Source organism: Urocampus carinirostris, chromosome 3 (genome assembly GCF_059441175.1).
Source record: "Urocampus carinirostris isolate Australia breed hairy pipefish chromosome 3, RoL_Ucar_1.0, whole genome shotgun sequence".
Classification (NCBI taxonomy): domain Eukaryota; kingdom Metazoa; phylum Chordata; class Actinopteri; order Syngnathiformes; family Syngnathidae; genus Urocampus; species Urocampus carinirostris.
In genome coordinates, this window is record NC_142351.1 from 719,953 (window position 1) to 739,009 (window position 19,057).

At 42.1% G+C, this 19,057-nt stretch overlaps 1 protein-coding gene and 1 pseudogene across 1 annotated transcript in view; both read left to right on the forward strand.

The window, feature by feature from the left end:
* LOC148368184 (uncharacterized) overlaps window positions 1-4,597 on the forward strand; it is a 316,699-nt gene extending 312,102 nt beyond the window's left edge. The window contains exon 6 of the mRNA XM_088329674.1: window positions 1,742-4,597. Within this exon, the coding sequence (XP_088185800.1) occupies window positions 1,742-3,573 (1,832 nt within the window). The 3' untranslated portion in view covers window positions 3,574-4,597. The remainder of the gene's footprint in view (window positions 1-1,741) is intronic.
* Window positions 4,598-11,923: 7,326 nt separating this feature from the next.
* Window positions 11,924-17,700, forward strand: LOC148368204 (uncharacterized; annotated as a pseudogene).
* The last annotated feature ends 1,357 nt before the right edge of the window (window positions 17,701-19,057 follow it).

The following is a 19,057-nucleotide window of genomic DNA, read 5'->3' on the forward strand; positions in this document are numbered from 1 at the left end:
ATTCTCGGTTTCTTGTTTTTCCGCAGGAATTTGGTTATTATCAATTTTTTGAACGTTTTAAATGTGGATGCCGGGATCAGAATAGGAAGAGATTGAAACAGAAATAATAGTCTTGGTAATATGTTCATTCTAATTGTTTATATCCTTCCGATAAGACTTAAGGGCAAAATTTCCCATCTTTCCAAATCTTTCTTTCCTTCTTTTATCAACATTCCGTAGTTTGCATCAAACAGCTGTGTGGAATGTGGTGTCACCCCCAAATATTGAAACCCTTTATTTGTCCATTTGAAATCAAATCTTTCAATCACATCTCTTGGACATTTTCCTGATATCATCGTTGCTATTGGTTTGCTCTCATTCTTTAAATAGTCAGCTACTTCTCCATCTATTTGAAGGCTCTCCAACAGCGGTGGTATCGATAACGAAGGTTCCTTCAGCATTACCTACAGGTCATCTCCAAACGATGATATTTTGTGTTCTGTTCCTCATTCATCTCACATCCCCATTATTTGCTCATTTTGTCTTGTTGATTCCGTGAATGGTTCTATGTTTACTGCAAACAAGAGTGGACCTAAACAGTCCCCTTGCCGGACTCCTCTTTTGATATCCAAGAAATCGGAGCCGTTTACTCTAAGCCAAGATTTAGGATTTTTATCGCTTATTTTCACCCGTTCTACAAATATTTGAGGGAAGCCAAAAGCTATAAGTGTTTGCTTGTAAGAAGCTCTGTTTCACCCTATGGAAAGCGTTTTGTGCATCCAAGCTCCGTAACATCGAGGGTTGGCTCTCGGATTTTGTGCTCGTAATTATGTTTAGTATCCTGCTGATATCGTTTGCGCCCCGTCTTCCCGGAATAAACCCCGTTTGATCCATTTTCATGAATCCCGCTATGATTTTCTGCCTTCTTTTTGCCAGTATGCTTGTGAGAATTTTGAGATGTTAAGAAAGTAAAGTAAGTGGTCTCTAGCTTTCATACGATATTGGGTCTTTTCCTTCTTTGTGCAAGACTGTTACGATGGCTTCCGATTTGGGGGGATCTCCTTTTGTTGGCGCATCGTTAAATACTTTATGCAGTACCGCTGTTAATTCTTCGTTAAAGCTTTTGGAGAACACCCCCGGGAATCCATCTCTTCCTGGGCTATGGATTCTTCTGGTCTCGTCGTTGGCTCCTCCGTGTTAGCATGTAGCTCCTCCATGGCTTCCAGCCTCCGCTCCAGCGACAAAGTGCGCTCCAGAAGTTCTTCTTTTTCAAGTCTTGCCACGGCAATCTTGTTCCCGCCGGCTGCTTCGGTATGTTCTCGCCTTTATTTAGGGATTTCGCGGAGGATGGCCGAGTGGCGTCCCTCGTCGACCGATGACATTCCTTCTGCTCCCTCCGTCGTTTTCTCCTTAGCGCCCGTTTCCTCAACACGTCTCCCCTCCTTGACCGTGTTTTGTGTTTTTCTTTGATATGAGTAACAAATTGTAGCCTTTTTGTCTTTCTCCTAGTATGTATTACATTTGTCTGTGGTGGTTTTTGCCCGAGCGACTTTCCTTGCTGCCGTCTTCCTCGTAGCGCCGCCGGAAGTCCCTCCGGCCCCTTTTTATCCTCTAAAAACGAGCATTTCATTCCCAGAGGCCTAATACTTACTGATAAGCCGCGCCTAAGCCTTTAGAATTTTTTTCTACGTTTTGGCACTCGGGGACAATGCTTCTGAACGAGTTGAGGGCAATACAAATAAATGTGACTTGTGTCTTGCAGACGTCAGCCAAGAATATCTTCCTACTGCGCGGCCGGAACCAGAGTTGCCTGCCATTAAAATTGAGGAGGATCTGAAGCCTTATCACGTTAAGCAAGAGACGGAAGATGGGGAGCCTGTTGAGGAGGAGGACGATGTTCCAGTCTTGCGAGTGACCGGGGTTTGTTCAACCGCCGAAGATCAAGGTCAACCTGAAGATCAAGGTCAACCTGAAGATAACGGTCGGCAGGAGCTTCTAAGCATCAGCTCCCGTCAACACGTGGAAACGGATGAGGACGACACGTCCCGCTCTGTAAACGCTGAATGTGGTAACACATGTTCTCAGTGTGGGAAAACGTTTCGAAGCAAGGCTTATATGAAGTTGCATATGAAATTCCATGCTGGTGAGAAGCCTTTTTCTTGCTCAGTTTGTGGTAAAAAATTCACCCAGCGTTGCGACTTAAAAATACATTCCAGAACCCACACTGGCGAGAAGCCTTTTTCTTGTTCAGTTTGCGGTCAACAATTCACCCGAAATGGACACTTGAAATCACACAAACTAATACACAGTGGTGAGAAGCCTTTTTCCTGCTCAGTTTGCGGTAAAAGATTCACTTTAAGTGGATACTTAAAAAGACACACCAGAACCCACACTGGCGAGAAGCCTTTTTCTTGTTCAGTTTGCGGTCAACAATTCACCCGTAATGGAAAATTGAAATCACACCAACTAATACACGGTGGTGAGAAGCCTTTTTCCTGCTCAGTATGCGGTCAAAGATTCACTACATGTGGGAACTTAAAAATACACACCAGAACCCACACTGGCGAGAAGCCTTTTTCCTGCTCAGTTTGTGGTCAAAGATTCACCACAAGTGGGAGCTTAAAAATACACACCAGAACCCACACTTGCGAGAAGCCTTTTTCCTGCTCAGTTTGTGGTCAAAGATTCACCGAAAATAGGAGCTTAAAAAACCACATTAGAACCCACACTGGCGAGAAGCCTTTTTCCTGCTCAGTTTGTGGTCAAAGATTCACCACAAGTGGGAGCTTAAAAATACACACAAGAACCCACACTGGCGAGAAGCCTTTTTCCTGCTCAGTTTGCGGTAAAAGATTCACTAACAGTGGGGACTTAAAAATACACACCAGAACCCACACTGGCAAGAAGCCTTTTTCCTGCTCAATTTGTGGTAAAAGATTCACTCAAAGTGGGAGCTTAAAAATGCACACCAGAACCCACACTGGGGAGAAGCGTTTTTCTTGTTCAGTTTGCGGTCAACAATTCACCCGTAATGGACAATTGAAATCACACCAACTAATACACGGTGGTGAGAAGCCTTTTTCCTGCTCAGTATGCGGTCAAAGATTCACTACATGTGGGAACTTAAAAATACACACCAGAACCCACACTGGCGAGAAGCCTTTTTCCTGCTCAGTTTGTGGTCAAAGATTCACCACAAGTGGGAGCTTAAAAATACACACCAGAACCCACACTGGCGAGAAGCCTTTTTCCTGCTCAGTTTGTGGTCAAAGATTCACCATAAGTAGGAGCTTAAAAAACCACATTAGAACCCACACTGGCGAGAAGCCTTTTTCCTGCTCAATTTGTGGTAAAAAATTCACCCTGAATGGGCACTTAAAAATACACACAAGAACCCACACTGGCGAGAAGCCTTTTTCTTGCTCAGTTTGTGGTCAAAAATTCGCCCAAAATGAAAACTTGATAAAACACCAACTAACCCACAATGGCGAGAAGCCTTTTGCTTGTTCAGTTTGCGGTCAAAGATTCACCACAAGTCAGAAATTAAAAAGACACACATTAACCCACACTGAAGAGAAGCCTTTTACCTGTTGACATTGTGGTGAAAAACAAAATATCTATATTGTCAAGTCATTTTTTATTTGTGACGCCCTTAATCACAAGAGTCTCAAAGGGCTTCACAGGTTATTACACAGACATTTTTTCAGACTATCATTGGACATTAGAAATGACACACAAGAACCCACACTGGCGAGAAGATTTTTGCCTGCTCAGTTTGTGGTCAAAAATTCACTAAGAGTAGTAAAACATTCAATTGGCTAAGTATCCTACAGGTCGTCTATAGGAACATAACGGCCACAAAACCATTTGCCCTCACCTTTTTTCAACCACTGACTGCTACCACGTCAAAAAAGCCACATTCATTCATTCACAGGAAATGATTAGACTCTCCAGTTGTATCATAAAGATTTGTGACCCCAAAGTCTTCATACGGATTCAAAAGATTCATGATTTGCATATGCGTCATGTTTCTTGATAGATGATCTATTTCCTCGTGTGCCCGCATACAATTTTGCCTGTTATTAACAAGTATATTATATATATTATTATAACAATAAAATGGCTGACCTAGGTCCCCAGGGTTGGGGCCTGTTCTCACCAGAGCCCCAAAGCTTGGAGAGCTTGTGGTTCTCTCCGTCCCTGTCGTTCGGATGAGAACAATCCCTGTGATGTCCACCGCCAAAAGAGATAGGAAGCTTTATTTCTTCATCTTCCTGCTTGGCCGTGTGCTGCTTCTCACACACTCCTCCCCTGAGTGACTTTTTTGTTCTCAAAAGTACACAAAAATGGTTATTGCAGCACCTTCTTTGGTGTTTTGGGTAAATATCCCATGTTGGCAGGCTATGAAAACAATCCCTGATCATTGAAATGAGTGTCTTATCTTCAAACCGGGTTCATTGATCGGTACTGTTAACCTGTTGCATCATTCTTCCACCTTCCTCCTCGCTCACACTGAATGCTTGTGTCAACAATGTGCTTTATTCTTTCGTTTGATTCCATTTTCTTTGTCCTGTGAATAAAACGTAGTTTCATCAAATCAAACTGCATTATTTTTGGGTCGATGTTATTTTTCTTCTGGTCCGATCAATCATTATCCACATCAACGAACTCCAAAATCGATCATTTAAAGTTGTATTTAAAGTTGCATCCTTCATGATAAATGCTAGACGCGGGCTATTTCAAACGAATTGGTAACCACCAACTTAGATTCCGAACCAAATAAATATAATTGAAAGCCATGTGGTAATGGGTTGTTATTATGGCCATGAAAGAGTCTGAAATCACGTTACTTTTGCCAGAATCGAAACTTAACTCTGTGTTAAGTCAAGATAAAACGGAAAAGGGACTTGGATTATCATGGAGCAAAGTAAAGTTCTCCCTGGAAAGCCATATGAACATAAGGAACATGAACATGAGGCTTTTATTCCAGGTGCTGCCATGAGCGACTCAACATACGCGCACCATGTGGTCAGCACCTCCGCTGGTTTTCAACATCGTTGGCAGCGCGCTGGAGACTGCCGACAAAAACGGGAGATCGCTCAACATGCCGCACCTCGTGGAGTGGTTGCATCGAAACACGTTGCATCATCGTTTCAGGCTACATTACTTTACTTTAAATGAGTGTTTTTTTATATATACTTCATTTAGCACAACTTACATACATTTACTGGACTGTCTCAGAAAATTAGAATATTGTGATAAAGTTCTTTATTTTCTGTAATGCAATTAAAAAAAAACAAAAATCATACATTCTGGATTCATTACACATCAACTGAACTATTTCAAGCCTTTTATTATTTTAATATTGCTGAATTTGGCTTACAGCTTGAGAAAACTCAAAAATCCTATCTCAAAATATTAGAATACTTCCTCAGACCAAGTAAAAAAATAATTTTATAACAGCAAAACTAAATCAAACATTTAAAAAGGTCCATTGATTCACTCGGTACTCGGTTGGGAATCCTTTTGCACGGATTACTGCATCAATCCGGCGTGGCATTGAGGGCAATCAGCCTGTGGCATTGCTGAGGTGTTATTGATGCCCGGGATGCTTCGATAGCGGCCTTCAGCTCATTTGCATTTGTAGGTCTGGTGTCTTTCATCTTCTTCTTAACTATACCCCACACATTCTCGATGGGGTTCAGGTCAGGGGAATGAGCAGGCCAATCAAGGACAGTGATGCCGTGGTCAGTGCACCAGTTACTGGTGGTTTTGGCACTGTGGGCTGGTGCCAGATCATGCTGGAAAATGAAATCTTCATCTCCATAGAGCTTTTCAGCAGATGGAAGCATGTCATGCTCTAAAATCTCTTGGTACACAGTTGCATTTACTCTGGACTTGATGAAACACAGTGGACCAACACCTGCAGCTGACATGGCTCCCCAAACCATTGCTGGCTGTGGGAACTTCACACTGGATTTCAAGCAACTTGGATTTTGCTCCTCTCCAGCCTTTCTCCAGACTCTGGCGCCTTGACTTCCAAATGAAATGAAAAACTTGCTTTTGTCTGAAAAGAGGACTTTGGACCACTCTGCAACTGTCCAGTGCTTCTTCTCCATAGCCCAAGTCGGACCCTTCTTCCGTTGTCTCGAGTTCAGAAGTGGCTCGACCATGGGAATACGGCTATTGTAGCCCATTTCCCGGACACCTCTGGGAACTGTGGCTTTTGATACCTGGACTCCGGCTTCAGCCCACTGTCTTTGAAGCTCCCCCAAATTCTGGAAGCGGCTCTTCTTCACAATTTTGTTAAGGCTGCGGTCATCTCTCTTGGTCGTGCAGCGTTTCCGGCCACATTTTTCCCTTCCGACAGACTTTTTGTGGATATGCCTTGAAACTGCACTCTGTGAACAGCCTGCTCTTTGAGACATTTCTTTTTGTGTCTTACCCTCCTGATGGAGGGTATCAATGGAGGTCCTCTGGACAGTAGTCGGATCAGCAGTCTTCCCCATACTTGTGATTTAGTTTACTGAACCAAGCTGAGTGTTTTTAAGGCTCAGGAAACCCTCGCAAGGTGTTTCGAGTTAATTGGATGATTCAGGTGATGAGTTGTATAGCATACTTGTTGATTTTCATGATATTTTAATATTTTGAGATAGGATTTTTGAGTTTTCTTAAGCTGTAAGCCAAATTCAGCAATATTAGAATAATAAAAGGCTTAAAATAGTTCAGTTGATGTGTAATGAATCCAGAATGTATGACATTTTTCTTTTTTTAATTGCATTACAGAAAATAAAGAATTTTATCACAATATTCCAATTTCCTGAGACAGTCCAGTATATACAAAGATAGTTCGTGAAAGCAGCTCCTATATCTAGCAAAATATGCATTTTTTTTTATCCAACTGACATTGGGCACAGCTTACCTTCAGCACCGTGTTATTGAGCCGAAGGTAGGCGTAACAGAGTTGAAATTTGATTGTTTTGAATGTTTTTTGGAATTCTCACAAAATCTGTGTTTTTGTCGTATTACTGTTAATAATCCGGTACTTCCTTTAGTTGTCAAGTCATGGGCATCTGCGACTGTCTTTTTCGTTTGGCAATTTATGGGCTTCAGCGCTTGCCGTAGCTTCAGTCAATTCGTAAGCGCTGGAGATAATTGCAGTCGTGAACAGATGCCCCTGACTTTTGTATTGTTTTGTTGACTGAATGCAGGCAATAAACCGAGTGATTGTGAAACCTTGTGTCGTGCTTGAAAGAGGGTCGTCACATACAGCAAACCAAAATGGCGGCCGCACAGCACATGTCTTAACAGCAGGGTTACTTGAACTGGATGACTTTCAATGACTTTTGGATGACTCCAATAGCAAATATGCTCATAAAAGACAAAAGAAACTCAATAGGAATCAAATGATGACTCACACCACGCGGTAAGCTTTCTCTCCTGGCTTTGATCTCTTTGATCTGCGGCAAAACGAACATCAAATGCGACAGAAACAAAGTGAAAATAAATCCAAACATTATTTTTGCTGTTCCGTGGATTCCGTTACTCCCCGAGCCTGCACAAAATGGAGTCATTTTATTCCTATTGAGTTTCTTTTGTCTTTTATGAGCATATTTGGTATTGGAGTCATCCAAAAGTCATTGAAAGTCATCCAGTTCAAGTAAACCTCCCCAACCCTGCTTAACAGATGAAGGCAGTACCAACATTTTAACAGAAATGCAACAAAAACACGGATTTTGTGAGAATTCAAAAAAAAAATCAATGAAATCAAATTTCAACTCTGTTGCACCAGCAGGTGGCACTGTTGGACTCGTCATTGCAGGACACTTAAACATAAACGAGACAAAAATATTTCAGCAGGAATTTCAACATAACGAAAGTGATGAATACACCTGTTACTGCTTTTTCTTTTTACCTTTTTATAATTTCCTTTTTGACATTTATTGCCTTAATATAGTCGTTCACCGGACGAATTGAGTTATTTTGTCGCCGACCTATCTCGTCTTCTTTGTGTTTTTTTTGCTGCGTTCCCGAAAAGACGACAACTGAGGTTTCCAACTTCAAACCAGGAGAAAGGCTATGTAACCCAACTTTGCACCTGGAACCTCCCACCTCGAGTGTCCTTCTTATCATATTTCCCCAGTTGAGGGTTTAAAAACCCCGACTTCCTACATTCTTGAGACGCTTTTCGGTCGTATCTGGTAGGATGGCCCGAAACACCCATTTTCGTGAACGCAGCATGTGATCAGTGCCATGTGTACCCACAATCCATTGCGGCGGGGTTTGGAGGCAGGAGGTGTCATGGCTGCCGAAAAAGAAAATGTCGAGAAATTCCTCTAGTCGACTTTAAACGACGTCTACTCGACACAAGTATCACTTTGTGGTCCTTTCTACTGCTGATTTGGAGCAATTTTTCGTTGGAATTCGGAGAGAATGTGCTCCAGTGGGGAAGGACCTTTTCAAGAGAAGCTTCGTGGATCCAAAGAGGAGAGCGAGCGAGAATGTCGACGACCGGACGCTTTTTCCAACCAGCTCGGGGAAGGTTCGTCCTTTTTGCTTCTGCTACAGTGACAATGCTTCCCAAACTTAAAAAAATGAGTGATTTAAAAGAAAGAACGAATATTGGTTTGAAATTCAAATACGATGGAACCTGGGTTTTCGAACGACTTCCAGTTGGAACAAATCGGAGTCGACCAAAAATTCGAGTTCAAGTTCAAACGCCTGTAATACCTGAGTGCGTACGCTAGAGTGTGATGTAGTACGGGTGTAGATGGCCCCACCCCTCGTGACCAACTGTTATCACGTGCGCACTCGCTTCTTTTGGCTTTGGCTTTTAATATTGGTGAACGGAGTGTTTGAGCCCCCTAATTATGCCTCCGAAGAAGGTCGGCGCAAGCGGGACAGGTGAAAAATGAAAAGTCGTCCGTACAACTATTGCCTCTAAGAAAGACATAATAGCTAAATATGAAAGAGGCGTGCGAGTTTCCGATCTTGCTATTGAATACAGCGTGGCTGAATCTATTATCAGTATGATAGTCAAGATTAAGGAGGCTGTGAAATCGAGTGATGCGGCTCAGGGAGTGAGCGCTATATGCAAGCAAACGGCCGCAAGTTTTGGAAGAGGTTGAAAAACTTTTGATGATTTTCCTCTCTCCGCCGTCCACCTGCGCCTTCTGCTGACCACCGCAAAGGTAAGAAATCCTATTCATAATTCTTAATAATAATTCTCTTTTTATTTTGACACGTTCACGTTAGCGTCATCTCTCGTACGGAAAATTACGATAGCGCGAACGTACGATCAGCCTGGGTTAGCCTACGTAAAAAAACGAGGTTCCGCTGTACAACTCATTCACTTTTTTTCAGTAAACGACTCGTTTTTCACCTCCAGCAAATAGTAAAACTGCAGGAAATAAAATGAAGTTTAGCAGCATCTGGTACAAAGTAGCATCCAAACTCATCCGGGTTGGTTTTCTTGCTTTGTCCCTACTTTACCAATCATTTTGTAACAACGTGCTAGGAAAATGAAAACAACCAGGACTAAAAGAAACAAAGGGGGAAATATAAAAGAAAGGAAAAAGAAATAAACGAATAAACAACATTTCATTTCCTCGTGTTGAGGTTTTGAGTTTTTCCTTGTTTGGATGTCGGTTTCAGATCAGGGGACGTGTCATTGTAATCCTGTTCAGTCCAACGAGACATCTTGTGATTAAGGGCCAAAGAAAGAAATGGGACTCGACACATCAACACTGGCAAACACAGAAAGGGGAATGAAATCATTTCAAAATCTCCCCCAAAAAAAAGAAAATACAAAACAATTGTAACCTCTTTTTTTTTCCTGCCCAACACGTTTTGAGTCCAGCACACAGGATCCCCTAAAAATGCACAGCGGCCAATCACAAGAAGGGAATCGGCCGTCCGGTTGGCGGGGGAGCCGGCTCCCTTCGTTCACTTCCAAGAGTCGGCTCATAGAGACCCTTCGTTCGCTAAGGATACCAGTCGGTTGCCGTGGCTTCCACCATTGCAACAGCGCTGTCAAATAGAGTGTTATTATTCGTAGTATTAGTAAATACTATAGCGGATATTTTTATGTAACCGTATGCAGGGTTCATTCGAGTGCTTGAAAGCCTTGAAAATGCTTGAAATTTAATGTTGTGTTTTCGGGGTCAGATTTGGGTGAAGTGCTTGAAATTGTTGCATTTGTTGTCTTGGCAGTCTGACTCTATAGACCATGCAATAAATGAAGAAGCGGCTCAAGAGGACAACTCTATTTAGTAAACTGGCTCTTCTAATTCGGATATACTGGGAAGGGCCCGGCTCTTTTGGTTCCCAAACAGCTCCTCCAATTTTTTTTTTGAATGATGCATTATCCATAATGATATAACATTATTCACCAAATGATTCAACAGTTAGTCATATATGTTGGCAGGGGATCCCCAAAGGACACATTCAATCAAAATAGTCTCAGATCTACAAAAACAAATTGTACAATACAAAACAATAGAAGCTTTTTACACGCTGAAGACAAAATCCCTGAAAATGCAAAACAATAGACAATTTCATGTGCGGTCCCTTCCCAAGGTTTCTTCATTTTCCGCATCCTGACCTTTTTTGAGTTTTTCCTTGCCCTCTTGCAGCTTTTAGATCAGGTTGATGTTACAATGATGTTCTGCGCGTTCCTTTTGTGAGTTTCTGTGAATAAAGGGGTCACAAATAAATGCCATTTGACTTGTATTTTTCAGACATCGGTGAAGACCATCTTCCTACTGCGTGGCAGGAACCAGAGTGTCCAGGAACTGTTTACAAGATACTCCAAATTGTGTTGAACAGAGCAGGTCGGTGGTTTTACTTTCAGAAACGTCCTTATTTCGGAGAGAATGTCGTTGGGTGTGGCCCCAAAAAATAAGCAGAGAGGAGATATGGCAAAAAGGGAAGGCTCCTTATCGCATCGCTCTAAACAACTCGTGATGGTTGCCCGCCCCCGGCTCAAGTCTTCCGCCACGCAATAGGCTATTGTCAGCTCCTTCTTGTTCATTTCAGGTTCAACTTTCCTTAACCTTAGTTAATATATACTTTCCACAACATTTGACATCTCGTATATGGCCGTCAACCTCCACCGTACTTTACTCTGTCTCGCTCATTCTTTCAAAATACGCACCTTATTTCTAAATCGGTCACGTGCGCAAGGGCTGTTTTGAATACGACACATTTCATAACAATGAATATTTTTCATATTGGCAAATCTTTTTTTATCATCGACGATCATCGTCTCTTTTCTTTCCCTGTGACTGAAATGTCGAGAAATCGAGGTCGACGCGTAGCAACTAAAGCGGACGACATTCGTATTCTGTTACGTGGTCATCATGGCGGCGCAACGTTTACTTTCAAAACCAGGTTTCAGTATTTTGACATCGTGCATTTTCACACCCTAAGGGCGCAGTCACCCAAGTCGGTTTATTTGGGTTTATACCGAGTGACAGCGGTAAGAAGAGCTGCACGATGAATCGATATCGTGATGTGTTTTAGTACAATAGCGTATCCCAGACCACTGCGTTTTTTTTTCTCCAAGGATTCATACTTCCAGTTTCTATTTGATCGACGAAGTATTTGGACGACAAAAATGGTCACATTCCGTGGTTTAACAGCGCCGGCCAATCGGAAGCGGGTTTTAATGGCACTGACCAATAAAGGCGAGGCAAAGTTTGCAAGTCGTGCGCGCGCGACTTTAAGAGGCCGGTGTAAGCTGCCGGTCAGCCTAGCGGCGCATACACAGATAGCCACCAAAACAATTGCCACATTTTAGCTTTAGCGGCACGTTACATTGAAAATAAAATCATTACATTGAAAAGCCGATCACCAGAGGGTGCACCCTGTACTTTAATTCCGTCCCGGAATGAACTGAGGCGGTGGCGGAAGGGAAAGCTAATTGCTCTTCTAGCAACTCTCAATGCCGAACGTGGCTCGTCGCAAACGCCAGATCCGTTACCCGTGGACGGACGACTCGGCGCTTCCACTCGTGGAAAACCTCTACATCCGTGACTCTCGTCTTTCATCACAAAGACATCGCAGAAGTCGCGGGGACCCGACTGCGGCGTGCAGCTCGCCGGTCTCTTCATCGTTTATTACGCTGAAAGCAATAACCCTCCAATTTCGTTGTCTTTTTGTATCATGACAAGAAAGACTATCCAACTGCAGGTCTGTTTTGATTTTTACATCTATAGTTTCTATTTTGTAACTCTTTATCTCTAAGTACGTCAACTCGAGTCATATTTACACGTCACAATCTTTGTTTTCCCCGAAAATGCACTTTTCTTTTCAAATCGAAAATCGCCCCCAAATTGCAATTCCGGTCTGAGAAATGGCAACTACAGTGGAACCTCGGTTCTCGACCATCATCCGGTCCAGAACCCTGTTCGATCACCGTGATCTTTTTTCCCATTAAAAATAAGGTAAAACGTTTTAATCCGTTCCAACACCCCGAATGGTTACCTGGAATGTTTAACGGAAACATGAAGCTAAACCAGGCTCATCGTACGTCCGCGCTATCGTAATCTTCCGTACGAAAGATGACGCTAACATGAACGTGTCAAAAAAAAAAGGATAAAGAAAAGAATTAGGGATAGGATTTCTTACCTTTGTGGTGGTCAGCAGAAGGCCCAGGCAAGATCAGACACTCGCACGCCTCCTTCATGTTTTGCTATTATTTCTTTCTTAAATGCAATCGTTTTACGCACTACTCCTCTTTCTTCACCTGTAGCAACTCTGCCGCTTGCACTGACTTTCTTGGGAGGCATAATTAGGAGCTAAAAGACTTCCTACACCTATATTAAAAGCGAAAGCAACAGGAAGCCCGTCCGCACGCGATAACAGTCGGTCAGGGAAAGAGCCATCTACACCCGTACGCCGCTCAGCATGGCACCCTAGCGTACGCCCTCCGATTTTTTTGATCGAACATCGAAGCAAGAATTTCTCCATTTCTGGTCGGACTCCGATTCGTTCGAACCGAGAGGCGTTCGAAAACCGAGGTTCCGCTGTACTTTTTTTCCCCAAAATGGTGCAGCCCTAGGGGCACCTCCCAAAAGACTGAAGAAGCTGTCTGCAAACTTTGTTACGAGACGGCGCAGGTCACGTGAAGCTAACGTAGCCGCTAATGTGCGCTGCGATTTTGGCTTCTATGGGTTCGGAAGGAGAAAGCACCGAGTTCTTATCATCACCGGTCTGGACATCAAACCTCGGACCTATGCCGAGGCTGTGGCCGATAAAAGTATTGCAACGAATGGCGATCAAGAATCTGCTGAGCAACAGCTCATTGCTTTTAGGAGTCATAAAGGGATATCCATCGAAGCATGCCATCCATTGACAAGAGGTTAGAACCACCCTAAAGTTACCATAGTGAGGTTTGTCAACAAGAAACGAAAACACGAATGAAGATACGCAGTCGGGGTATTTGTTGACTTAAAGAGCATTTGATACCAATAATCATAATATCCTCTTAAAAAAACTGGAAAGATATGGCATCAGGGGCGTGGCTTTGCAACGGATTCCAAGTGATTCGACGGGGAGGAAGCAATATTTAAAATGGGACGGTTGTCCTCTGAATACTTGGACATCTGTTGTGGAGTACCACAGGGTTCTATCCTGGGTCCAAAGCTATTTAATTTATATGTTATCGATATTTTTCATGTTTCAAAAGTATAAAGATGAATAATATATGCCGACGACACTAACATTTTCTATGCCAATGATAATTATATTGATTTTATAACTTGCAATGATCATGAAGTCACTAACATAAAAGTATGGATGGATAAAAATGAAAGATCTTTAAGTTTAAATAAAACCAAAGTCATATTCTTTGCTAATCGCAAGGCAAATCAAGATTTAGAAGTCGAAATGGATGGTGCTGCAATGGAAATCAGAGAGTTTTTAGGGATAATAGACAAGAAATGAAGTTGGAAAACACACATCAGACACATACTGTACAAACTAAAGTATCTAAAAGCATCTCAGTTATTGATAAAGCCAAATTCGTTTTAAACTATCATGCATTGTATTTAAGCTATTGTTCTGTCATACTTAACATATTGTGCAGAAGTTTGGGGCAATCATTGCAAAAGTTCACAAAAGTTATCCTCCAAAAACCTGCCATTAGAACCATTCGCAGGGTAAGATATCGGGATCATACTCCAAATCTCCAAATGATTCAAATTGGATGATTTAGTCGAACTTTTCACTTCACAACTTCTATTTAAGGTCAACAAAAACATAGTGCAAGAATACATCCAAAAATGATTCACTCGAAAAGTGGGAAGTTATAACTTAAGGGGATGTCGTAAATTCCTAATCATAAAGGTGAGAACCACCAGGAAAAGTGTGTGTGTGTGTGCGTGCGGAGTCAAACTTTGGAACAATTGACAAGACGATCCGAACAAAGCCTACCACCTAGTGGTCAATTCATTCCCAGAGGCCTAATACTTACTGATCAGTAGCGCCTAAGCCTTTAGAATTTTTTCAAGTTTTGGCACTCGGGGACAATGCTTCTGAAAACTGAATGAGTTGAGGGCAATACAAATAAATGTGACTTGTGTCTTGCAGACGTCAGCCAAGAATATCTTCCTACTGCGCGGCAGGAACCAGAGTTGCCTGACGTTAAAATTGGGGAGGATCGGAAGCCTTATCACGTGAAGCAAGAGACAGAAGATGGGGAGCCTGTTCACCTGAAAGAAGAGGACAATTTTCAAGTCCCTTCAACCGCCAAAGATCAAGGTCAACCTGAAGATCAAGGTCGGCAGGAGCTTCTAAGCATCAGCTCCCGTCAACACTTGGAAACGGATGAGGACAACTCGCAGTCAGAAGGTGGTAACACATGTTCCCGGTGCGGGAAAACCTTTCGAAGCAAGTATTATATGAAGTTGCATATGAAATTGCATGCTGGGGAGAAGCCTTTTGCCTGCTCAATTTGTAGTAAAAAATTCACTACAAGTGGAAACTTAAAAATACACACTAGAACCCACACTGGGGAAAAGCCTTTTTCCTGCTCAGATTGCGGTAAAAAATTTACCCAGAGTGGACAATTAAAACAACACACACTAATCCACACAGGGAAGAAGCCTTTTTCCTGCTCAGTTTGCGGTCAGAGATTCACTAACAGTGGGTACTTAAAAAGTCACACTAGAACCCACACTGGCGAGAAGCCTTTTTCCTGCTCAGTTTGTGGTAAAAGATTTGGCCAGAGTGGGTACTTAAAAATACACACTAGAACCCACACAGGTGAGAAGCCTTTTTCTTGTTCAGTTTGCGGTCAAAAATTCGTGCAAAATGGACACTTGAAAATACACCAACTAACCCACACTGGCAAAAAGCCTTTTGCCTGCTCAGTTTGTGGTCAAAAATTCGCCCAAAATGGACACTTGATAAAACACCAACTAATCCACTCTGGCGAGAAGCCTTTTTCCTGCTCAGTTTGTGATAAAGGATTCATGGAGCATGCTAAATTAAAAATACACTCTAGAATCCACACTGGTGAGAAGCCCTTTTCCTGCTCAGTTTGTGGTAAAAGATTCACTCAAAATGGAAGCTTAAAGAGACACATTAGAACCCACACTGGCGAGAAGCCTTTTTCTTGCTCAGTTTGTGGTGAAAGATTCACCAAAAGTGGGAGCTTAAAAATACACTCCAGTACCCACACTGGGGAGAAGCCTTTCGCCTGCTCAGTTTGCGGTCAGACTTTTACCATGAGTATAAGCTTAAAGCGACATATCAGAACCCACACTGGAGAGAAGCCTTTCGCATGCTCAATTTGTGGTAAAAGATTCACTAAAAATGAGAACTTAAAAATACACACCAGAACCCACACTGGCGAAAAGCCTTTTTCCTGCTCAGTTTGCAGTCAAAGATTCACTAACAGTGGACACTTAAAGAAACACATTAGAACCCACACTGGCGAAAAGCCTTTTTCCTGCTCAGTTTGTGATAAAAGATTCACTACAAGTGGGAAGTTAAAAGAACACCTTAGAACGCACACTGGGGAGAAGCCTTTTTCTTGTTCAGTTTGCAGTCAAAGATTCACTAACAGTGGAAACTTAAAGAAACACATTAGAACCCACACTGGCGAGAAGCCTTTTTCTTGTTCAGTTTGCGGTCAAAAATTCACCCAAAATGGACAAATAATAATAATATTAATAATAATTTCCTTGTATTGTCATTCTGTGTAACAATGTACACAGAACGAAATGTCGATTGCATCTGACCCGATGCAGCCAAATGAAATTACATCAACTAACACACACTGGCAAGAAGCCTTTTTCCTGCTCAATTTGCGGTCAAAGATTCACTAAAAATGAGAACTTAAAAATACACACCAGAACACACACTGGCGAAAAGCCTTTTTCCTGCTCAATTTGCGGTCAAAGATTCACTAAAAATGAGAACTTAAAAATACACACCAGAACACACACTGGCGAAAAGCCTTTTTCCTGCTCAATTTGTGGTAAAAAATTCACTACAAGTTGTCTGTTAAAAAGACACCTTAGAACGCACACTGGGGAGAAGCCTTTTTCTTGTTCAGTTTGCGGTCAAAGATTCACTAACAGTGGAAACTTAAAGAAACACATTAGAACCCACACTGGCGAAAAGCCTTTTTCCTGCTCAGTTTGTGATTAAAGATTCACTACAAGTCAGAAGTTAAAAATACACCTTAGAACGCACACTGGGGAGAAGCCTTTTTCTTGTTCAGTTTGAGGTCAAAAATTCACTTGAAATGAACACTTGAAATCACATCAACTAATCCACACTGGCAAGAAGCCTTTTTCCTGCTCAGTTTGCGGTCAAAGATAGACTAAAAATGAGAACTTAAAAATACACACCAGAACCCACATAGGCGATATGCCTTTTACTTGCTCTGTTTGCGGTAAAAGATTACTACAAGATGGAGCTTAGAAAGACACACATTAACCCACACCGGCGAGGAGACATTTTTTTGTTCAGTTTGCGGTCAGAGATGAACTTCAATTGGACACTTGAGAGACACATTCGATCCCACACTGGCAAAAAGCCTTGCTCCTGCTCAGTTTGCGATAAAAGATTGACCCAAAACGTACACTTGAAATTATACACTACAACCCACACTGGTGAGAAGCCTTTCGCTTGCTCAATTTGTGGTAAAAGATTTATTTAGAGTGGGAAATAAAAAAACACTCAAACCCACCCTGGGGAGAAGCCTTTTTATTGCTCAATTTGTGGTCAAAAAATTCAGCCAAAATGGAAATATGGAGTTACACACTAGACCCACAACGGCGAGAAGCCTTTGATCTGTTGACATTGTGGTGAAAAACAAAATATCTATATTTTCATGTCATTTTTATTCGTATAGCCCTTAATCTCAAGAGTCCCGAAGGGCTTCCCAGGTTATTACACTATATTACACCGACTATTTTTCAGACTATTATTGGACACTAGAAATGACACACAAGACCCGGTGCAAAGACTTTTGCCTGCTTGGTTTGTGTTCAAACATTTACTGAAAGTGGGAGATTTAAAACATTCATACAGGCCGCCTTTAGGAACATAACTGCCAAAAAACCATTTGCCCTCCCCTTTTTTCAACCACTGACCGCTACCACGTCAAAAAAGCCACATTCATTCATTCACAGGAAGTGAGCAGACTCTCCAGCTGTATCATAAAGATTTGAAACCCCAAAGTCTTCATATGGATTCAAAAGATTCATGATTTGCATATCAAGTCAAGTCAAGTCATTTATTTTTGTATAGCCCTAAATCACGAAGAGTCTCAAAGGGCTTCACAGATTGTTACACTATATTACACAGACTATTGTCAACCGACAAGAGGAGTAGGTTATTCGTATGCAATAGAGTAGAGGTGAGTTTTAAGTTTAGATTTAAACATTTCCACTGAGGTTGCAGATCGGATCTCAGGGGGAAGAGCATTCCACAGCACCGGTGCCCGGATGGAGAACGCTCTCGAACCAGCAGAAGACTTCTTTGCTCTCGGGATCACCAGAAGACCGGCACTCTCAGATCGCAGGCTTCGGACCGGGACATAGCGGCAGATCAGATCTGAAAGATAAGAGGGAGCAAGTCCATGTATGATTTTGTACAGTACTAAGAGAACTTTGAAGTCACATCTTTGGCTAACTGGGAGCCAATGCAGGTTAGCCAAAATCGGTGTTATGTGATCGTACTTTTTTGTCCTAGTTAAAAGCCTCGCTGCGGCATTTTGTACTAGCTGAAGAGACTTGATTCTGGACTTCGGGAGACCGGAAAGTAGTGCATTACAGTAGTCGAGACGGGAGGTAACAAATGCATGAATTATTGTTTCCGCATCAGACTGAGACAGTATTGAACGGATTTTAGCATATCCGTCATGTTTCTTGATAGATGATCTATTTCATCTCTTGTCCCCATAAAATTTTGCCTTTTATCAATAATTATAATTATCATAACAACAAGATGGCCGACCTAGGTCCCCAGGGTTGGGGCCTGTTCTCACCAGAGCCCCAAAGCTTGGAGAGCTTGTGGTTCTCTCCGTCCCTGTCGTCCGGATGTGAACAATCCCCGTGAAGTGCGCCGCCAAAAGAGATAGGAACCTTTATTCTGGTTGGCCATGTGCTGATTCTCACACACTCCTCACCTGTGGGACTTTTTTTGTTCTCAAAAATACACAAGAATGGTCATGCAACAACCTGTCTTTAGTATTTTTGGCAAATATCCCATGTTGGCACGCTAAGAAAACAATCCCATATCATTGGAATGGGTTAATTATCTTAATACCGGGTGCATTGATCATTACTGTTAACCTGTTGCATCATTTTTTCCACTTTCCATCACTGAGTGCTTGTGTCAACAATGTGCTTTATCCTTTTGTTTGATATATATTGTTTTGTTATGTGAATAAAACGTAGTTTGTTGAAATCAAACTGTCTGCATTATTTTTGGGTCGATGTTATTGTTTCTTCTGGACCGATCACTATCCATATCAACGAACTACAAAATCGATCAATTAAAGTTGAAAATACATTGTGTTTAAAGTTGGACCCTTTGGCTATTTCAAACGAATTCGTGT